This window comes from Physeter macrocephalus, chromosome 4 (genome assembly GCF_002837175.3).
Source record: "Physeter macrocephalus isolate SW-GA chromosome 4, ASM283717v5, whole genome shotgun sequence".
Classification (NCBI taxonomy): Eukaryota; Metazoa; Chordata; class Mammalia; order Artiodactyla; family Physeteridae; genus Physeter; species Physeter macrocephalus.
Window position 1 is genome coordinate 116126909 of NC_041217.1, and position 24239 is coordinate 116151147.

Below are 24239 nucleotides of genomic sequence, written 5' to 3' on the forward strand. Positions count from 1 at the left end.
TCCCTACACACACACACACACACACACACACACACACACACACACACACACACACACACACACACACACACACACACACACACAGAGTTTAGCCTTCACAGCCTTTAGTCTACACCTAAGATTTCTTCATCTTGCCTCCTTCCTCCTATTTCTTTCACAGTAGACTCTGTGGGCCCTTTAGTAGAAGCTGAATCATCCAAAAAGTAGTGTCCCTTCCCTCAAAGACAGAAAAGAGCTTAATGTCAAACCCTTCCAGAGAAGAAAAAATGAGGCGCTGACACTTTCATTTTAAAGGATGCTGAACACTCATGTCCTGCAGTAAATGTTTTCAGAATACTCTTGTTACCGGGCAGCGCAGAGCCTGTTGGAGCAGCCACAGGAGAAATGACATGTGGATGAAATAGGTGACAGTGAAACTGGAAAGAAGTGGATGTATTCAGGAGGCATTTTAGGAAATACAACAAAAAGGACTTGCTGCTGAATTAGACACGGTAGGTAAAAGAGCAGTGAGGTGAATTATGCGCCACTCCCTGTCACAGAAATTGAGGAAAATAAGACTTCTAAGAAAAATCTAATGTTTCATGCTAGACATGTTAAGGTTTTGACACACCAAGTGGAGATGTCAAGGAAGCAGTTGAATATCTGAGTACAGAGCTCAGAAGAGAGGCCCAAACTGGTGATATAGATTTGGGGGTTGAAAATATAAAGATTTTTTTTTTTTTTTTGCAGTACGCGGGCCTCTCACTGTTGTGGCCACTCCCGTTGCAGAGCACGGGCTCCGGACGCGCAGGCTCAGCGGCCATGGCTCACAGGCCCAGCCGCCCCGCGGCATGTGGGATCCTCCCACGGACCGGGGCACGAACCCGTGTCCCCTGCATTGGCAGGCGGACTCTCAACCACTGCACCACCAGGGAAGCCCCTATAAAGATGTTTAAAGATACAGGATCAGATGAGTCTCCTAAGAAGAGGGTAGAATAGGGGATAGGAACCCAGGCCCGAGGCCTGAGGAACACCATGCATGGAGGTTACGTAGAGAAGAAAGAGCAAGGAATGGAAGGAGTGTGAAGAGGGAAGGACATTGCAGGAAGATGACTACAATGTTCCCATTATCCTGTTATCCTAAAGTTTCCCATGGTTTTGACTCCATTCCTTAAGTCTGTAAGATTTTATTTCTTCATTTTTCTCCAGTGCCATTGCAAAAGAGGAAGTTTTCCTCTTGTTTTATGGGGAAGAAAATCTTTGGTTTATCTCATTTTTATATTTCTGTTTACTTTTCTGTTAAAATAAGATGAAATTCTGATATGTGTTGCAACATGGTTGAATCTTTAAAGCATTTTCCTGAGATAACCCAGACATAAAAGGATAAATATTGTATAACTCCATTTATATGAGATACCTAGGACAGGCAAATTCATAGAGACAGAAAGGAGAATAGAAGTTTCCAGGGGCTGGGCAGAGAAAGGAATGGGGAGTTGTTGTTTAATGATACAGAGCTTCTGTTTGGATGATGAAAAAGTTCTGGAAATAGATAGAGGTAATGATTGCACAACATTGTGAATGTACCTAATGCCACAAAACTGTACACTTAAAAATGGTTAAAATAGTAAATTTTGTTACATATATATACACTATAAATATATATAAGTATTGTATATTATATATATGCAATAAAAATATAAATAAATTTTTTTAAATAAATAAAACGAATCAAATTATTTTTACAAGAACTTATCTGAACAAGGGGGTAGAAATTCTAACTTCTAGAGAAAACACTTTTTCAAAGCTAAATTAATTCATTGGATCTATAACTTTTTTAATCATAAATATTATTTCCCACTTATTTTTAGATGACACATAAGATAAGGAAGCACGAATTACGTTCTGCATTCTACCCTCTGCATAAAGGGAACTCAATAAGAGAAAAATCTATACAAGGAGAATTCAAGCAGCATTTTTACAAGCTTAGCTTTTCCATAATCAAAACCACAGCATCCACTGAAGTTACTCTAATTGAGAGAGGTCAGTCTTCTTATCACACATGTCAATTCCATTCTCCTAAAAGCAAAAATGTTTAGAAACAATTGTTTCAGAGGATCTTTATCTACAAAACTAGAAGAGGATAAAAAAACCTAATAAAGGTAAGATAAATAGCCAATATTTACTCGTATCAACAGTAAGCATCAAACACTGCATGTAAACTGAGGCAAAACCATCACATGGGTTAACCCATAGTGTGCCACTTGGGGAGTCTATTTCTCTAAGATAAATTCTTCTAGCATACCAAGTAACGTTTAGAAAATTGCCCACTTAACAAAATGCCTACTGTCATTTTTCGCATACTACATCACATGCATTTGAGCACTTATCTGATTGCATTAGAGATCTCTTTTATGCCTCTGTTTACCTTGATAGATCCCAAGTGCTCAAGTGTATCTATTGTTCCACCCTAGACTAGGCCAGCACCTTCAGAGAGCTCACAGTAAAGGTCCCTGATTCACTTCCATTTAGAACCATTTGGAGGAGGTGTCAAAATGTAGATTCCTGGGCCCCACCACCAGCACATGGAATTAGCACATTTGTAAGGATTTCTAACAGCTCTGATAGGGCCTTCAAACTATCAAGGAGATAATGAACCCAAAAGGCATAACTACCGAAGAGCTAGGGGCTGATATGTCTTTTACTTACACTATTATTTGGAAATTACTGCCACAAAAATTGGTTGAATAAAGGAGAAAGTGTCACCCTGGGTAAACCTCCATCTTATAACAGGAACAGCTTCTGACTGTTTTGTCTTAGAGTATTGTAGCAGTGCCTATCTCGTGTATTTTTACTGAATCAAAGCAAATAATTTGGGGATTTTAAAACTAAGAGACCTTGAGGTTATACCTTGTTACAAAATATGTTGAGAAAAAGATATACCAAGGTATGTTAAAAACACAAAGACCTGGACAATCCCATGTGTTATTCCCATTATTTATTTAGACAAAACTAAAAAGTCTGACATTTAAAACCCCAAATTTTTATTGTTTTCACGATAAAAACATTCATCACTTTTTTTCCATGAAAACGATTTTTTTATTTGAGGAGTTCTATTTTAAATATAAGAAATATAAAGTTATGATAGCTTTACAAATAATTTACTTTTTGATCGATACATGAAGATGTATACATTATAAGTAGAAATACAGTAAATATTACATTTTTAAACAATGTATCAAAATATAATTTGTAATTTCACGTATTAATAAATTTCCAAATTCCATCTCAAAAATACATTTTAAAGTATAAGCTATGATTTTTATAAAAGAGAAAAAAACTTTTCTTTATGAAAAAGTAGAATATTTTACCTGTATATAGTCAATGCTATATGCATGGCACAAACAGTTCAAAATATAAAACGTTTACTTAAAACTATCTTTCAGAATTTTTTTTTAATTTTTCTTCCTATAGCTTGAAAATATCTATGGCTATACGTAAGTCTCACAGAGATGTAACGTCGCCAATAAAATAAAGATGTCATACTCAACTTTTGCTCGCCCTCCTAGCAGATAATAACCATGAATCATTTCTTAGAACTGGGTTTTCAGGTAATAGGTAGGGACAGGCTGTGCCAGTGGTACACTTCACAATCTTAGAAACATTTTATAACCATGATACATTACTCTGGTATCTCTCAGTCTGTGTCAAGAAGATAATAAATGTGCATGTTACACAGAGCACTAATACATGGGACTGTGAATTGAATAGCATCTCCTATCTCTCTCTCTATTCACTCACAGCTTGAGTAAAACACTCAACTGTCCTTTTAACCTATTACTTCCTCCAGAGTAACAGCATGCTATTGGTATCCATGTTTTAGACGTATCACAGAGTGAAATGGTAATTATATGGTCACTCTTTTACATCTCTGGAAGATAACTGTACTCTATTTAGAAAAATCATTACTTTGAAAACAGCATTTGCAGGTGAAATTCATTTTGCTACTACGCTAGGAAGGTAATGATAACTGAAGGAACCAGGAAGGCGCTCTCTAGACTTAATGGAGGTCTAGCAACATGGACCCAAATAAAGTGTGCTTTACTTGGAAAATGTCTATTTGTTAAAGTTATGGGGGAAAATACTGCAAATTAAACATCATTTGGAAAAATTATCTCTATTTAGCTAATTATCTGTCACATTATACTATTGGCTATAGCAGCCCCAAGCAGAGGTTAACTGATTACAGCTTTTATTGTTGAATTCTTTTTTTAAATTATTTATTTATTTTTCGCTGCGTTGGGTCTTCGTTGCTGCGCACGGGCTTTCTCTAGTTGCGGCGAGCGGGGGCTACTCTTTGTTGCGGTATGTGGGCTTCCCATTGCAGTGGCTTCTCTTGTGGAGTACGGGCTCTAGGCATGCAGGCTCAGTAGTTGTGGTGCACAGGCTTAGTTGCTCCGCAGCATGTGGGATCTTCCTGGACCAGGGCTCGAACCCGTGTCCCCTGCATTGGCAGGTGGATTTTTAACCACTGCACCACCAGGGAAGCCCTATTAGTTGAATTCTTAAAGAGTTTCACATCATATAATTATATAATTGTATTTTTGAAACATCACAGAAACCCAAAATGTACCCATTTGTAGTCATCAGAATGTGTAGACCTGCTGGGAGCCAAGCTGTGTTCAAGACCCCATTGAACCCAACGTTCAATCATCCTTTGCATTCTTTCCACAAAGAAAACAGAGTGTGCTCTTAGTGACCACTGAAAGATGCTGGTTTGCATGAAAGGAAATCAAGAATAAAATAATCAAAATCTTAAAAAGAATGAAACAATCATCCTCCACTTGGGGAAAAAAAAGGTCTTAGAGAACAAGAGAAAACAACAGAGGCCTTCTGAAAATGTTTAGTGGTGCCAATAAAATGGCACAGTTAAAAAAAAAAGACTTTGTCTCATTGTAGCAGTAGAAGGGTAGCTCCTACTTGTAGACTGTGACATCTAAAAAGAAACCCTGTTCCTTTTGTGCACTGAGAGTTTTACCAAAAGGCACAAAGTTCACAAAGATATATTTTCAGGAAAGAGAACAAAATGAAGAAACTTACTTTGTTATCAGTTTATCAGTAGAGGTAACAGAGAAAGACATTTCAAGAAAAAAAACTGTTAGTAGTAAAACACCTGCGCCCAGCTGACACCCTTTATGCTCATTAGATGCTAACAAGCAAGTTACAGTTGCAGCTGTACATGGCCGTCAGTACCTTACACATCAAAATTCTAGAAAGATCATGGTAACCACTTTGTGAATATGAGATTCCACAAATCACAGGGAATTTGCACCAAGTGTCAGTGTTCATCCATATCCAAAAGGAAAGGAGAATCCGACAGCCATCAATAATAAACAATGACTCATCATTTCAAATCTAACATCCAGTGCCAAAAAACTTATTTTTTGCTTAAACCGAAATATATCTGTGGGCCTCTTAAGTATTCCAATAACTTTCCTATCTTATGAGAAGTGATATTAAGAATTAGTATGTATTTGGAGACCTCTGAAAGAAATTCACTAAACAAGTAGCAACAAATTACTACAGCCTGGGCTGAATGCTATTTCCAAATGATGGGCATGGCAATAAGACAATCCACATTCTATAAACTGCTTTTGTTACATGTTAATGACTGCAACCGTTTCTGTGCAGGTTTCAGATTAATGAGACAAAGAATACAGAGATTCATAGAATTAAATTTATGTGAAAAAGAGAGCGGAAAGCAGTAAAAGTGAAGTTGCACCAGAAAACAAGAGTTATCTAAGCATCAACCCAGCATGAAAAGGGAACTACTTCTGATTTCCTAGAATACACCCCTCACAGGTTATTATTTCTGATTACCACGGCAGCATGCAGCATTTTCCATCTAACACTTTAGAAGAACGCTTGGTCACACCATGCTCTGCCTTATTAAATGATCTAAGTTGAAACCATTCATTTCCATTTCTCTTACATCTGTAAAATGTCAAGTAAGAGTGATAAAACAGTCATTTACCCTCAATTTTCTTAATAATGTAAGGTTTCAGACAGAGTGCATTAGAACTCTAAAATAATAAGCTAATATATTTTCTCAATTTTCCCTTCCTCCTGCATTTTCACTGGGGGGAAATCTACTGCTGATAGTATCTCCTTTTAAGTTCAGGAGGCTTAAAAGTGTTGCTCTTTAACTCCAAAAAATGTTCTCAAACATAGTTATTTTCTGAGTAAACATCTTTCAAAAGAAAAGTTCTACAAAGACTATAAAAACTTTCCCTGGAATGCTTATAAACAGTAACATAACAGTAGGTATGGATGGTAAAGAAATACTGTTGTAAGAACTGCTAAAAAAAGAAAAATCAAATATAAGTGGTTTCTACCGTATCTGCCTCTTTTTTACATTCTTCTACACGTGCAAATACATACACAACACAATAGATTTCAACAAGTTTAAGAAGCAAGGAAGCAATTACAAAGAAGCAAAAAATAAAAGTCAATCAATCTTTGTTTTACAAAGAGTGAGTAAGCCATAGACATCAACAGGCTATAGGAATCTTCCTCCCCTTATTCAGTGGATTTAAAAAAAAAATGTTTCTAGACCTCTAGTAGGCATAATTCGTATTTCAGGTCCTGAACATATCCTGTTCAAGCTAGTATAACAAAATGAAGATGCTATGAGGCAAATTATACTCCAATCCTCATTTTCACTGCATTAAGATTTTGCAAAAGAACTACAAAGCGATTGCAATCAACTACTTATACGTGGAAAACAAAACATGGCTGTCAATGGGGAACAAAATAACCTATCTAGAAATACTCTCTAAAACTAACTTTAAAAAGCTTTTAAATGAGTATTAAAATTGATCACGTTTTAGGTAATTTATCTTAAGCATACTACATATGCAACTGCATTAAAAAGTGCCCAGAAATCAAAATTATATTTCAAAAGAATGTATTCATACACATAAAACAAGCCAGAGTCCATAAGAGTGTCTAAATGCAGATTTTAACTTTTTTTTTTTTAAGGAACAATGGTTCATTCCTCCAGAGACGATCACTCACATCATAATCATCCTCGTTTGGCATCACCAATGACTCCCCAAACATCAAAGACAAATTCATCTGGGAACGCAAAGTCTCCAAGGGTTTCATCAAGTGCCACAGCAAATTCATCTGGATTACCTTTATCCTTTCCCGCTTCAAACATTGTAGTAGCTATCAAAAATAATGTTTAAAGATTAATGGTACAAGAAACAGCATCAGAAGACTGAGAAAAATGACACCAAGGCAAAGTACTTTCTAAAAGTAACATGCATAAGTCTATTCCCATAGATATTCTAGAAGGAAATGCATGTCTATGTGCACCAAAATCCATGGGCAATAAGGTTCATAGGCAGTATTATTCACAACAGCCCGAACCCAGGAAGACCCCAGTTATCTATCAGTAGGAAACTAAATAAACATAGTATAATCATACAATGAACTTATACACAGCAATGAAAATGAACAAACCACAGCTAATATACCAGAACATTCTCAAATCTCCCAAATGTGACATTAAGCAAAAGAAGCCAGACACAAAGGAATCATACTATATTATTCCATTTACATAAAGATTAAAAAACTGGCAAAACAAATTTATGGCTAAGTTGGGAAAGTGGTTACCTTTGGAGAGGAGGGAACAGGCAATAATTGGGAGAAAGCATAAAGAGGGCTTTTGAGTACTGGCAGAGTTTTATTTCTTGACATGAGTGGCGGTTAAATAAGTGTTCACATGGTGAGAATTTTCTGTTGTATACTTATAACTTGTTCATTTTTCTGTATGCATGTGTATTTAGCATGAAAGAGTTTAAATAATAAAAGTCATTCATTCATTCAAAACAATTTTTAATGAAAGGAACATGCATAGATACATACTTCTAGTACAAATTAAAATGAGTTACTATCATTACACATCAAGGTAGCAAAGATGTTTTAAACGATCTGTCTTCGGCACCCTGCTTTGCATCTTCTACCCCTGCCTTCTCCTCCATCTTGGAGTCCATCAGGTGGGAGCCTCTGGTGTCCCTATGGGTGGAGCAAGGGCTCCTGTGGCTAAGCCTGACGGGAGACCCAGAGTACCTCCGCTCCCCACCTCTCCATAGCCACTAGCTTTCTCCATCCCCTCTGCCACTTCCCACTCCCAACTATAAAAAAAAGACAAAGGATAACAGTTTGCAACAGGGCAATCAAGCTAGGGAGAAGGGGAGGCAATCTGTCTCCTCGTGAAATCAAGGAAACTTTTTCTGAGCCCCTTTCCGGTTTGGGACAGAAAGCAAAGATGGTGCCCTTGTTCTGTTTTTCTAATAAGTTGCCTGGATCCCATAATTTATGTCTGGGGAACCAGCATCTTCAGGAGTGCACATTCCCCTGGGACTTGTCCCTCCTGGCTGGGAGCCCATAAGGCTCAGCTGGTTTTTTTTCTCAGCCCCCTCCCTATAAGCACTAGCTACGAGGAAGAGACAGTGTGGATGTGATTTGGGACTTGGGTGAAAAACCCCCAGGTAAAAGGGAAACACCAAAGCCCACAAAAACCACAAATCAAAGGTTGTATGATTTCTCTGAATGAGCCAAGAGGTCTGGTCTTTCCAGCTAAAATCCACTAGGGCTCTGGAGAGCATTTAAGAACTGTTCCTCACCTTGAACAGCTCAGTACTAACACAGGTAGGCTGGGGGAAGGGAGGAGATGTGGCCAACAGAAGGGCACCACAATCAGAGCAGAAATGGAATGTGGATGGGGTGACCTGGGGCAGGGGTCAAAGCCCTAGTTAAGGTGAGGAGGGCCTTCTACATAGCTGGACAGGTTGGTGTAGGGTGGAGAGTCCAGGTGCGGTAAGGAGGGCATGGGGGTGGGGGAAGAGCCACACTGATGAGAGATTGGTTACATACAAGGGCATGCATCACATACATGTATATACACTGAATAATGGGAACCACGTTTTGTCACTGCCAGAGAAAGATAAATAAGAAAAGGGAGAAAACTAGAATGATTGCTGCTAAATTAGAATTGTAGAGATCAGTGAAATTTTTTTTTTTTCAAAAGAGAAATTAAAAACTATAGAGGTAAAGACATGAACACAGGGCTTCCGTGGTGGCACAGTGGTTAAGAATCCACCTGCCAATGCAGGGGACACAGGTTCAAGCCCTGGTCCCGGAAGATCCCACATGCTGCGGAGCAACTGAGCCCATGCACCACAACTACTAAGCCTGCGTACTGAGCTGCAACTACTGAAGCCCACGCGCCTAGAGCCCGTGCTCCACAACAAGAGAAGCCACCACAATGAGAAGTCCACACACCACAATGAGGAGTAGCCTCCGCTCGTCACAACTAGAGAAAGCCCACATGCAGCAACGAAGACCCAATGCAGACTAAAATAAAATAAAATAAAATAAAATAGACATGAATACACACATTCCTCAATCCACTGTGGGGACCTGGGAGCAGTGACACCCCAATAGCAATGAGCACACAAAACACCCAGATCTTGGTTCCCAAATATCATTTTCCACTAAAACGAATCAGAGTTCCTCAGAGAAATGGCTGATTCCAGGGCTGGAGCAGGAAAAGTACAATATGAACTAAGAATAACTTCTGCCAGAAAGTAAGAAAGTCTCAAAAAAAAAAAAAAAAAGGTGGGAACATGTGAAAAGACATAGAAGTCAGAGTGGAATAATGCCCACTGACCCAATGAGGGACAATTTGAGTATCAGAATAAGTAGTGATGGTCATAGATTATAATCCTATTGAACAAAACAGCAAACCATGAATCCATAATGAAATGATTGGTTGATTGACAAATAGAGGGATGAATGGTTGGTTGGTTGATTCATGAGGAACAGGATATTTACATAGCTTCAAAATATCTCCTCACCAAATACTTATTATGAAGAGAATAACTTTACAGTGGAGAAGCTTAGTAAATACAACCTAAACAAGTCATGAACATAAACAATATCATAAACAGAACAAATCAAAATCCCGTGCCTCCAGATAAGATGTAATGAAAAGAACACAGCACCACATTTGTGATATCTCTGCCAGAGGTGTAACCTGAATGTTATTATAGAAAAATAATCCAAAAATGAGGAACATTCTGCAAAATAATTGGTTTGTACCCTCCAAAAGTGTCAAGGTCATGAAAATCAGGAGTGGAAAATGCTCCAAATTGACACAAGTAAAAGTAACACATGATTTTGAACATGCTCTTTTGCTGTAATGGATATTAAGGCACTTGGTGAAACAAAAACAGGATATGATTAGATGTTAGTAATGTATCAATGTTGATTTTATTATGTGGACGGTTATATTAGGGTTACACAAGAGAATACCTTTGTTTGTAGGAAATACACACTAAAGTATTTGGGGGCAATTGTATATCATTAATTTATTCTCAAATGGTTCAAGAGAAAAAAATTTTTTACTGTATAACTTTTCTCTAAGTTAGAGATTGCCTAAAAAATATATTTTAAGCAGTAAAAAGTGTGGAAAATTGAATCTCTTCATTATCATCTCCCTGTCTCCCACGTTGCCCCAGGCTTCAGCCATGACCCCAAAGCTTCTCGATTTACCATTAACCTAGAAGCAAACACTTCAAAAGCGAGGAAGGTCCAGCTGCAGCTGGACCTTCTTCTCCAGCCCAAGGGCCTGCCAAGTTTACTAAAACTTTTATATATATATATATATATATATATATATATATATATATATATATTTAATCATATGCCAAGGCTGGCCAGGATATAGTGAAGCAAACACTCAAATATACTGGTGTGGACTTTGTAAATTTGGCTTTTGAAAAACAATTTGGCAACAAGTACCAATCTTTAAAAATTTTCACATCCTTTGATCTACTAATATTTCCACTTCTGTGAATCTATACATTTTTTTCTCCCAGCTTTATTAAGATTGATATACATCACTGCATAGGTTTAAGGTACACAGCATAATGATTTGACTTATATACATCATGAAATGATTACCACAATAAGTTTAGTGAACAACCAGCATCTCACAGACAACAAAAAATATTTTTTTCCTTGTAATGAGCTCTTAGAATTTACTCTTAACTTTCATATACACCATACAGCAGTGTTAGCTAAAGTCATCATGTGTACATTACATCCCTAGTACTTATTTATCTTATAACTGAAAGTTTGTATCTTTTGACCACCCTAATCCAATTCCCCTCCCTCTCACCCCCTACTTCTGGTAACCACAAATCTGATCTTTTTCTATGAGTTTGGTTTTTTGGTGTTCTGTTCTTAGATTCCACATATAAGTGAGATCATACCATATTTGTCTTTCTCAGACTTATTTCACTTAGCATAATGCCCTGAAGTCTCATCCATGTTGTCACAAATGGCAGGATTTCCTTTTTAAGGCTGAATAATATTCCATTGTATATATATCTCAACTTCTGTATTCATTCATCTGCCAGTAGATACTTAGGTTATTTTCTAAGTCTCTTTTCTTAGGCTATTGTGAATATGCTGCTATGAACACAGGGGTGCAGATATCTCTTCAACATAGTGTCTTCTTTCCTTCACACAAGAGAATCTACACTTTTTTTAAATCTTAAAAACAGAAAAGAATTTAGGAGAACATTTTTATTTTAAAAACACCTAAGATGCAGGATCATTTTTTTTATTTAATAAGATACAGGATCATTAAGTCACCTCTAGTATGATGAAATATTAGATGAAATATTTGATGAAATATTTCGAAGTAATTTAAAACAATGTTTATAACTTTGTAATAACTTGAGAAAATCTTTTTAATATTTACTGAAAAAGCAGTACATAAATTTTATACTACAATCACACTATGTTTTTACAAAAATCTCTACATAGGATGGGTAAAGGGAGAAGTGTATGTTAAAGCAATTATAATCAAATATTAATGGTAGAATCTAGGTGACAGGTATGAAGTACTAAAAAGTCTTTCAACCGTACTGTATGTTTGAAAATCACCATAATAAAATATTAGGGAGAGAAACTTCTACACAGACAATGAAAGAAAATTTTAAATACAGTAGATACATTCAAATTGGAGAGAAAGTTTTTGTTTTGGTTTTTTAGCTAGGGCCTGTTCAATGCAGTAAAACTATGGCTGACTTACAAACTCTGTGCCCTCGTGGGTACCAGCTATATTTTGGAAATTATTTCCTAAGCCACTGAGAAACACTCTAATGTCTATAAGTAATGCTTCTTTCAACAGCCATAGTATCATAGTCAAGAAAGGAGGAAAGAGGCCCTCAAAGCGCATTTCCACACAGTGAGATAAGAAACCAAGTGTTCAGGAAATGGGACTCTACTGATGTCCTGTGTCCCTCCTCTCCTTAGGTGGTCTTGCCTTGGAGGTCTTAGCCACAACCCCAGCTTAACCACGGCTTGCTGCAGAGAAGTCCCAAACCTTCACTTCCATCCCTGACTTCTCTCACGAGTTCCATTACCCCTTTCTGAATAAGAGATGCACAAGTCTCCTAGCTTATATTCTGTTAGCATCTCAACCAGCATGTCCAGAAACCGAACATCATCTCCCCTTCCAAAAAAACCGCTACTCCTCCTCCCGTCGTCACCACTGTCATTAGTAGTGCAATCACTGTCCCTGTTACTTTCTCTTCTTGCCTGTGTACCAAACACTGCCTCCCCTTGATTCTACCCCTGCAACCTCTCTAGCCTTCATTTCACTCGCACTGCCACCATGCTATTTCCTTAATCTCCAAGTCTAGTCAGCGAACCATCTCCCATAGGTACATTAGATTTCTCTTCCTAAAGCACAGCTCTGATCCTATTAGGTAATAAGACAAAAGGACCAGTAAGATCCTTTCCACCTCTGAGACTGTCTGTGTCACTCACATATATGAAAATATTCCTTTGATCACCAACGCATATCTTAAAAACTCTAAACCCTGTCAGGCATTCTGATCCGAAGTACCCCTGGTTCCCATATGGCTTACTCCAGCACTAACGCTGTACCCTTAGAAATCTGACAAGTCAAAAAACCGTCTTTCCTTCTTCCTACCTTTGCCCAGGATAGCCTCCTCCTAATCACCAGCTCCACCATCAAAATCCTTTCTCTCCTTCAAGGCTCCTTCCTCCATGAAATCCTGTGTCCCCAACTGGAAGTGACATCTGCATTCCCTAAAGCCTTCTAACAGTGCTCTTCATACTTGAGTATGCAAACATATTGGCTGAGATCTCGGCGAAGTGCAGATTCTGGTTCAGTAGCTCTGCAGCAAAGCCTGAGATTCTGCATTTCCAACAGCCCCCAGGTAATGCCAGTCCCCAGACCACACTTTGAGGCATAAGGCCTTACGGTGCACATTTAACATTGTTCTGTGTTGTCATTATTTTCATCTACATATTGCCTCTATCAGAGAATAAACTACCAACAGATCTTGAATAGCTTACTCAGTCTTTTATGCCCAGGGAAAACTAGTTCAGTGTCTTATGTACAGTAAATGCTGGTAGCTGGGTAGGTACAGAAAGAGTCCTTGTAATTACACTTAAATAATTTTTGTGCCCGCACAGTTAGCATGCACTCAAGAAAGTGAAACCCAGAACTCTGATCCTGTAGCCAGGATGTGAAAGAAGAGCAGCCAAAACTTTTGCAAAAGTAGGACTCAAGTTCAGGATTTTGCTTAGACTACAATTCAAAATATTTCTCATAGGGCCTACAGACAGCATTTACTGAGACAGTTACCTAAAGATCATACTGACATGAGGGTGATATACAATCTCTTTGAGGAAGAAATAAGATGCACACAAATAAAAGATATAAGAAAATCTACAGACCATTCAGAAGCAGAAATTAACAGTGCAGATAACTGATGCTCTTAAATGCTGGAGGAAACGATGACCAGGATCAGATGTTCACTAATGGACACTGTTATCAACCAACCTCCCTCCCTCTCTTTCTCTCTCTCTCTCTCTCTCTCTCTCACACACACACACACACACACACACACACACACACACACATCACACTGGCTGAAAGAAACAACTTGGTGCATGTTTTTTGGCACCTCAGGAAGCTCAGCAGTACTGGCTAGCGCCCTGAGCCCAGCAGCAACATATCCTGGACCTGGCCGACTCTGACTTGCAATCTCTGGTTTGGGTTCCTTAGTCACAAAATGAGAAAAATGATGGCTTAAGATGCCCAGACAATAACCTTACAGTCCAAACTATATAATCTCACTCATGCTGGCACAGCAGAGAAGAAAATCTCCCATACACTAAACACAGCCCCAGAACTGCTCAGACCTCCTATATGTTTCTACCTCTACTACACCACTACAATTATTACTGGCAATAATTGTTAGTAATCACTGCTAAGAACGATAATAGCTATACCTATTATTTATGATGTGATAGAAACTTTATACATATTTAATTTAATGCCTTGCCAACCCAGTAAGGTTGTTTTTTATCATACCCTTTTACAAAGATACAGAAATTATGATTCAAAGTTAAATAATTTGCCCAAGGGCTAAAGCTTCAAAAATGATATTAGGACTCCATACTCCCTGTGAATTCACTATTTTTGTGCCTCTTAACAGACATTCGGTCAATAAACATTTACCAAGGATTTACTCTGGGAGAGGCACTGTGGTAGGGGCTGGAATTAAAAACTGAGTAAGTTATCTCCCTTCAAGGAAACACTGTTCTGGTAGAAGCAACAAAAGTACCAATTAGGCAGCTTCATAGTTATGCTGGAAATACTGTATGTAATACAGTGCTCCAGAGATCTTTCCAAAACCCATAATTTGCTTATGTATTTTAAAAGAAATTAAGAATGGAGCATGCTCTGAACATGTAATGAATTGCTAACTCATAAAGTATAAACATAGATTTTAAATATTTTTTACAGGAGAAATAAATGGTATTATTTTATCCGTTTTGGTAAAAGATTGAATCTCTGATTTAAGAGAAAAGCAGAAGAGGGCTTCCCTGGTGGCTCAGTGGTTAAGAATCCGCCTGCCAATGCCAGGGACATGGGTTCAAGCCCGGGTCCGGGAAGATCCCACATGCCACAGAGCAACTAAGCCCGTGCACCAAAACTACTGAGCCTGCTCTCTAGAGCCCACGAGCCACAACTACTGAGCCCACGTGCCACAGCTACTGAAACCCGCGCTCTCAGAGCCCATGCTCCGCAACAAGAGAAGCCACGGCAATGAGAAGCCCGCGCACCGCAAGGAAGAGTAGCCCCGCTCACTGCAACTAGAGAAAGCCCGTGCACAGCAACAAAGACCCAACGCAGCCAAAAATAAGTAAATAAATAAATTTATGAAAAAAAAAGAGAAAAGCAAAAGAAACGTTAGCAAAATGAAATACTTTTTTAAAGTTTTATTACATTAACATAGTGACAGCTACTAAAATGCTTTTAACATGTTAACTATGATAGATCTGCAATATGCCGCAATAATACTTAGCACCTGAATATAACCTGGCAAAAAATATTCCACTAAAATGTAGAATTGTTACACCACATATAGCAGCTAAGTGCTGACATCTAGTGGCCATACTGAGAATATCTTTATATTATTACCACTACTAAACAACTTTCACATCATTATTAATGACAAACATATTGGTGATACGGGTCAATCTGTATTTTCCACTAAGTTTTTTAATACTTAAACATAACTTTTAGCTATAAGATACTACTGAAGGTGAAAAATCTTGGTATCAAAGTCCCAGAATTAAATCTCAGTCCTTGTTAGCTGACTGGACAAGTTACCAAACATCTCTGAATCTGTTTGTTCTCAAATCTATAAAATGGCACATAGCAGGGTTTAGATAAAGGTTAGTGACCACCATTGTTAATTTAACCATTAAATCTGTAACTGTACCTCTTTCTATGTAAAGTCTTTAACACCTACTTTCCCTAAGACTTTTCATAAATGTCGACCCATTTCAAGCAACTCACACATTAGTCAAACATCAAAAAATACAGGCAATACAGAATGTTTAAGAAAAATCTATTTCCAAAATTTCATTGGCTTTATCTGAGAAGGATGACTTTCCATAGTGTTCACTGTTTTGAATTCAGTGAAAAAAGAAATCACCCTAGGAAAAAATGTAATTATCTCTAAATAACATTATCATATACGTTTAAAAGACCTATAAAAGATTTTACAGGAAAACATTACTGAGAAACTATCATTCAAATTTCCTTTCCACATACTTCTGGATCTCTCTTTTTTTTAAGGATTTTCATTTTTACTTTTATAATGATAAACTTCATTAGCAATAACATTAATTTTTTAACATCTTTATTGGAGTATAATTGCTTTACAATGTTGTGTTAGGTTCTGCTGTATAACAAAGTGAATCAGCTATATGTATACATATATCCCCATATCCCCTCCCTCTTGCATCTCCCTCCCACCCTCCTTATCCCACCCCTCTAGGTGGTCACAAAGCACCGAGCTGATCTCCCTGTGCTGTGCAGCTGCTTCCCACAAGCTATCTATTTCACATTTGGTAGTGTATATATGTCCATGCCACTCTCTCACTTCGTCCCAGCTTACCCTTCCCCCTCCCCGTGCCCTCAGGTCCATTCTCTACGTCTGTGTCTTTATTCCTGTCCTGCCCCTAGGTTCTTCAGAACCTTCTTCTTTTTTTTTTAGATTCCATACATATGTGTTAGCATATGGTATTTTCTCTTTCTGGCTTAAACCTCACTCTGTATGACAAACTCTAGGTCCATCCACCTCACTACAAAATAACTCAATTTCATTTATTTTTATGGCTGAGTAATATTCCATTGTATATATGTGCCACATCTTCTTTATCCATTCATCTGTTGATGAACATTTAGGTTGCTTCCATGTACCACCTATTTTAAATAGTGCTGCAATGAACATTGTGGTACATGACTCTTTTTGAATTATGGTTTTCTCAGGGTATATGCCCAGTAGTGGGATTGCTGGGACATATGGCAGTTATATTTTTAGTTTTTTAAGGAATCTCCATACTGTTCTCCATAGTGACTGTATCAATTTACATTCCCACCAACAGTGCAAGAGGGTTCCCTTTTCTCCACACCCTCTCCAGCAGTTAGTTTGTAGATTTTTTCATGATGGCCATTCTGACTGGTGTGAGGTGATACCTCAATTGTAGTTTTGATTTGCATTTCTCTAATGATTAGTGATGTTGAGCATCCTTTCATGTGTTTGTTGGCAATCTGTATATCTTCTTTGGAGAAATGTCTTCTTATGTCTTCTGCCCATTTTCTGATTGGTTTGTTTGTCTTTTTGATATTGAGCCACATGAGCTGCTTGTATATTTTGGAGATTAATCCTTTGTCAGTTGCTTCATTTGCAAGTATTTTCTCCCATTCTGAGGGATGTCTTTTCGTCTTGCTTATAGTTTCCTTTGCTGTGCAAAAGCCTTTAAGTTTCATTAGCTCCCCTTTGTTTATTTCTGTTTTTATTTCCATTTCTCTAGGAGGTGGGTCAAAAAGTATCTTGCTGTGACTTATGTCATAGAGCATTCTCCCACGTTTTCCTCTAAGAGTTTTATAGTGTCTGGCCTTACATTTAGGTCTTTAATCCATTTTGAGTTTATTTTTGTGTATGGTGTTAGGGAGGGTTCTAATTTCATTCTTTTACATGTACCTGTCCAGTTTTCCCAGCACCACTTAAGAGGCTGTCTTTTCTCTGTTGTATATTCTTGCCTCCTTTATCAAAAATAAGGTGACCATATGTGCGTGGGTTTATCTCTGGGCTTTCTATCCTATTCCATTGATCTATATTTCTGTTTCTGTGCTAGTACCATACTGTCTTGATTACTGTAGCTTTGTAGTATAGTCTGAAGTCCAGGAGCCTGATTCCGCCAGCTCCGTTTTTCTTTCTCAAGACTGCTTTGGCTATTTGGGGTCTTCTGTGTTTCCACACAAATTCTGAAATTTTTTGTTCTAGTTCTGTGAAAAATGCCACTGGTAGTTTGATAGGGATTGCATTCAGTCTGTAGACTGCTTTGGGTAGTATAGTCATTTTCACAATGTTGATTCTTCCAATCCAAGAACATGGTAAATCTCTCCATCTGTTTGTATCATCTTTAATTTCTTTCATCAGTGTCTTGTAGTTTTCTGCATACAGGTCTTTTGTCTCCATAGGTAGGTTTATTGCTAGATATTTTATTCTTTTTGTTGCAATGGTAAATGGGAGTGTTTTCTTAATTTCTCTTTCAGATTTTTCATCATTAGTGTATAGGATGCATGAGATTTCTCTGCATTAATTCTGTATCCTGCTACTTTACCAAATTCACTGATTAGCTCTAGTAGTTTTCTGGCAGTGTCTTTAGGATTCTCCATGTATAGTATCATGTCATCTTCAAACATTGACAGCTTTAATTCTTTTCCGATTTGGATTCCTTTTATTTCTTTTTCTTTTCTGATTGCGGTGGCTAAAACTTCCAAAACTATGTTGAATAACAGTGGTGAAAGTGGGCAACCTTGTCTTCTTACTGATTTTAGAGGAAATGGTTTCAGGTTTTCACCACTGAGAACGATGTTGGCTGTGGTTTTCTCATATATGGTCTTTATTATGTTGAGGTAAGTTCCCTCTATGCCCACTTTCTGGAGGGTTTTTATCATAAATGGCTGCTGAATTTTCTCGAAAGCTTTTTCTGCATCTATTGAGATGATTATACGGTTTTTATCCTTCAGTTTTTTAATATGGTATATCACATTGATTGATTTCGGTATACTGAAGAATCCTTGCATTCCTGGGATAAACCCCACTTGATCATGGTGTATGATCCTTTTAATGTGCTGTTGGATTCTGTTTGCTAGTATTTTGTTGAGGACTTTGTATTTCAGCAGTGTCAGTTGTTACTTCTCGTTTTTCATTTCTAATTCTGTTGATTTGAGTCTTCTCCCTTTTTTTCTTGATGAGTCTGGCTAATGGTTTATCAATTTTGTTTATCTTCTCAAAGAACCAGCTTTTAGCTTTATTGATCTTTGATATTGTTTCCTTCATTTCTTTTTCATTTATTTCTGACCTGATCTTTATGATTTCTTTCCTTCTGCTAACTTTGGGGTATTTTTGTTCTTATTTCTCTAATTGCTTTAGGTGTAAGGTTAGGTTGTTTATTTGAGATATTTCTTGAGGTAGGATTGTATTGCTATAAACTTCCCTTTTAGAACTGCTTTTGTTACATCCCATAGGTTTTAGGTCATTGTGTTTTCATTGAAATTTTTTCAGGTATTTTTTTATTTCCTCTTTGATATCTTCAGTGACCTTTTGTTTATTTAGTAGCGTATTGTTTAGCCTCCATGTGTTTGCATTTTTTACAGTTTTTTCCTGTAATTGATATCTAGTCTCACAGCATTGTGTTCAGAAAAGATACTTGATACAATTTCAATTTTCTTAAATTTATCAAGGCTTGATTTGTGACCCAAGATATGATCTATCCTGGAGAATGTTCCATGAGCCCTTGAGAAGAAAGTGTATTCTGTTGTTTTTGGATGGAATGTCCTACAAATATCAATTAAGTCCATCATCTTTAATGTGTCATTTAAAGCTTGTGTTTCCTTATTTATTTTCCTTTTGGATGATCTGTCCATTGGTGAAAGTGGGGTGTTAAAGTCCCCTAGTATGATTGTGTTACTGTCAATTTCCCCTTTTATGGCTGTTAGCATTCGTCTTATGTATTCAGGTGCTCCTATGTTGGGTGAGTAAATATTTACAACTTTTATATCTTCTTCTTGGATTGATCCCTTGATCATTATGTAGTGTCCTTCTTTGTCTCTTGTAATAGTCTTTGTTTTAAAGTCTATTTTGTCTGATATGAGAATTGCTACTCCAGCTTTCTTTGGATTTCCATTTGCATGGAATACCTTTTTCCATCCCCTCACTTTCAGTCTGTATGTGTCCCTAGGTCGGAAGTGGGTCTCTTGTAGACAGCATATATACGGGTCTTGTTTTTGTATCCATTCAGCCAGTCTATGTCTTTTGGCTGGAGCATTTAATCCATTCACATTTAAGGTAATTATCAATATGTATGTTCCTATTACCCTTTTGTTCATTGTTTTGGGTTTGTTTTTGTAGGTCTTTTCCTTTTCTTGTGTTTCCTGCCTAGAGAAGTCCCTTTATCATTTGTTGTATAGCTGGTTTCTGGGTGCTGAATTCTCTTAGCTTTTGCTTGTCTGTAAAGGTTTTAATTTCTCCGTTGAATCTGAATGAGATCCTTGCTGGGTAGAGTAATCTTGGGTGTAGGTTTTTCCCTTTCATCACTTTACATATGTCCTGCTACTTCCTTCTGGCTTGCAGAGTTTTTGCTGAAAGATCAACTGTTAACCTTATGGGGACTCCCTTGTATGTTATTTTCTGCTTTTCCCTTGTTGCTTTTAATATTTTTCTTTGTATTTAATTTTTGGTTGTTTGATTAATATGTGTCTTGGCATGTTTCTCCTTGGATTTATCCTGTATGGGACTCTCTGCACTTCCTGGACTTGATTTACTATTTCCTTTCCCATGTTAGGGAAGTTTTCAACTATAATCTCTACAAATATTTTCTCAGACCCTTTCTTTTCCTCTTCTTCTTCTGCGACCCCTATAATTCAAATGTTGGTGCATTTAATGTTTTGCCACAAGTCTCTGAGACTCTCCTCAATTCTTTTCATTCTTTTTTCTTTATTCCGCTCTGCAGTAGTTATTTCCACTATTTTATCTTCCAGGTCACTTATCCGTTCTTCTGCCTCAGTTATTCTGCTATTGATTCCTTCTAGTGAATTTTTAATTTCATTTATTGTGTTGTTCATCACTGTTTGTTTGCTTTTTAGTTCTTCTAAGTCCTTGTTAAACGTTTCTTGTATTTTCTCCATTCTATTTCCAAGATTTTGGATCATCTTTACTATCATTACTCTGAATTCTTTTTCAGGTAAACTGCCTATTTCCTCTTCATTTGTTTGGTTTGGTGGGTTTTTACCTTGCTCCTTCTTCAGCTGCATATTTCTCTCTCTTCCCATTTTGCTTACCTTATTGTGTTTGGGGTATCCCTTTCACAGGCTGCAGGATCATAGTTCCCATTGTTTTTGGTGTCTGCCCCCAGTGGGTAAGGTTGGTTTAGCGGCTTGTGTAGGCTTCCTGATGGAGGGACTGGTGCCTGTATTCTGGTGGGTGGGGCTGGATCTTGTCTTTCTTTTGGGCAGGGTTGCGTCCAGTGGTGTGTTTTGGGTGTCTTGAACTTAGTATGATTTTAGGTAGCCTCTCTGCTAATGGTTAGGGTTGTGTTGCTGTCTTGCTAGTTGTTTGGCATGGGGCATCCAGCACTGGAGCTTGCTGGCCGTTGGTGGAATTAGGTCTTAGTGTTGAGAAGGAGATCTCTGGGAGAGCTCTCGCCTACTGATATTACGTGGGGCCGGGAGGTCTCTGGTTGTCCAATGTCCTCAACTCAGCTCTCCCACCTTACCGGCTCAGGCCTGACACCAGGCCGGAGCACCAAGACCCTGTCAGCCACATGGCTCAGAAGAAAGGGAGAAAAAAAGAAAGAAAGAAAATAAAAATAAAATAAAATAATTAAAATTAAACAATTAAAATAGGGGCTTCCCTGGTGGTGCAGTGGTTGAGAATCTGCCTGCTAATGCAGGGGACATGGGTTCGAGCCCTGGTCTGGGAGGATCCCACATGCCACGGAGCAGCTAGGCCCTTGAGCCACAACTACTGAGCCTGCGTGTCTGGAGCCTGTGCTCCGCAACAAGAGAGGCTGCGATAGTGAGAGGTCCAGGCACCGCGATGAAGAGTGGCCCCCGCTTGCCACAACTAGAGAAAGTCCTCGCACAGAAACGAAGACCCAACACAGCATAAATAAATTAATTAACTCCTACCCCCAACATCTTCTTTAAAAAAAAAAAATTAACATAAAAAATTTTAAAAGTAATTTAAAAAAGATGAGAGCAACCAAACCAATAAACAAATCCACCAATGATAATAAGTGCCAAAAACTATACTAAGATAAACATAAAAATCAGAAACAAGTCAGCCGCAGACAGCAAACCCCAAGTCTACAGCTGCTTCCAAAGTCCACTGCTTCAGTTTTGGGTTGATTCATTGTCTATTCAGGTATTCTACAGATGCAGGGTACCTCAGGTTGACTGTGGTGATTTAATCCGCTGCTCCTGATGCTGCATGGAAAAATTTCCCTTTCTCTTCTTTGTTCGCACAGCTTCTGGAGTTCAGCTTTGGTTTTGGCCCCACCTCTGCGCGTAGGTCACCCTCAGGCTTCTGTTTCCACACAGATAGGAGTGGGTTAAAGAAGCGGCTGATTAGGAGCCTCTGGTTCACTCAGGCTGGGGGGAGGGAGGGGTACAGTAGTTATAATTGGAATGCAGGGCAAGCCTGTGGCAAGGCCACCATGATGTTGCAACAGCCTGAGGTGCACTGTGTGTTCTCCCAGGGAAGTTGTCCCTGGATCACGGGACCCTGGCAGTGGTGGGCTGCACACACTCCTGAGGCAGTGTGGATAGTGACCTGTGTTTGCACATAGGATTCTTGGTGGCTGCAGCAGCAGCCTTAGTGTTTCATGCCCGTCTCTGTGGTCCACACTGATAGCCGCAGCTCATGCCCATCTCTGGAGCTCATTTAGGCAGTACTCTGCCTTCTGCAGGCAGACAGGGAAGGAATCCCCTCTCCTCACACACCCTGAAACAATGGTCTCTTGCCTCTTAGGCAGGTCCGGACTTTTTCCCAGACTCTCTTCCTGCTAGCTATGGCGCACAAGCCCCCTTCACGGTGTGTTCATGCAGCCAACCCCAGTCCTCTCCCTGGGATCTGACCTCCAGAGCTCGAGCCTCAGCTCCCAGCCCCCACCCACCCGAGTGTATAAGCAGACAAGCCTCTCAGGCTGGTGAGTGCTGGTCAGCACTGATCCTCTGTGCAGGAATCTCTGCGCTTTGCCCTCTGCACCCCTGTTGCTGTGCTCTTCTCCGTGGCTCCGAAGCTTCCCCCCCCCACCGCCCCCCGTCTCCATCAGTGAAGGGTCTTCCTAGTGTGTGGAAACATTTCCTCCTTCACAGCTCCCTCCCAGAGTTGCAGGTCCCATCCCTATTCTTTTGTCTCTGTTTTTTCTTCTTTCTTTTGCCCTACCCAGGTACGTGGGGAGTTTCTTGCCTTTTGGGAAGTCTGAAGTCTTCTGCCAGCATTCAGTAGGTGTTCTGTAGGAGTTGTTCCACATGTAGATGTATTTTTGATGTATTTTTGGGGAGGAAGGTGATCACCAAGTCTTACTCCTCTGCCATCTTGAAGGTCCCCCCCGCCTCTGGATCACTTTATAAATTAGAAATCCTAAAATTCTGAAGTTGCTGGGATGATCTCCAAACTCCTAAGTTGGTATCATCAGAAAATAGTGTAGCTCCGTATACAATTTATACAATGGCCTTAAATATTCATGAAGAAACTTATATGACACAACTTTCCTTTAAGTTAGGTCAATCCCATCTAGGGTCTTACGGGATTCAAAATCTTCCAGAAACCATTTTCCCCCATGGGTAACATTCCAAGGCAAGCCACGTTGGCTGGCATTGGGTTGGTTGTGAAATAGTTCACAACTTTACAACCAAATGAAGCACTATCCCCTTCAGGGTTACTTCTACATAAACCCATTTGAACTGTTTTCCATTTTCAAATGGTAAATACATCCCAATTCTTTTTTGAGAATAGTGTTTTGGGTTAAAACTTACTTTTAAGTTTTCTAACAAAAACATATTAACTCAAAAATAACATGATATCAATGTAATTTGCATTAAGACAACATTTCTGAAAGCTAAGAAATGCTTGGAATACAAACAAGTAAATATATTCATTTGTCTGTTGAATCAGTGTCGTAATTGTGAGTCATATTTCATGCTAATCAGATCTGAATAATGAGAGAAATTCCTAATTCAACAATGGTTCACATTCTCAAAATAATTACTTTCCTTAAACTTTACCTCCCTAGGTGACTAATCACATTGCTAATCATGTATAATAATAAAGATTTTTATGCCATTGGAGGAATTTGATTAATTAACTTTATAAAGGGATTACTAGTTAATTTACAAGGAATTTGTGAGGAATGTTTAGTGCTCTGAATTTGTCAGAGTGAAAGAAAATTGATCTTTAAAGAACTTTCTTGGGCTTCCCTGGTGTCGCAGTGGTTAAGGATCCACCTGCCAATGCAGGGCACACGGGTTCGAGCCCTGGTCCAGGAAGATCCCACAT

The 24239-nt window shown here is 38.5% G+C and overlaps 1 protein-coding gene across 1 annotated transcript in view; it reads right to left on the minus strand.

The window, feature by feature from the left end:
* Window positions 1-3099: 3099 nt before the first annotated feature.
* Window positions 3100-24239, minus strand: part of GIPC2 (GIPC PDZ domain containing family member 2) — a 90949-nt gene continuing 69809 nt past the window's right edge. The window contains exon 6 of the mRNA XM_024119978.3: window positions 3100-7206. Within this exon, the coding sequence (XP_023975746.1) occupies window positions 7061-7206 (146 nt within the window). The 3' untranslated portion in view covers window positions 3100-7060. The remainder of the gene's footprint in view (window positions 7207-24239) is intronic.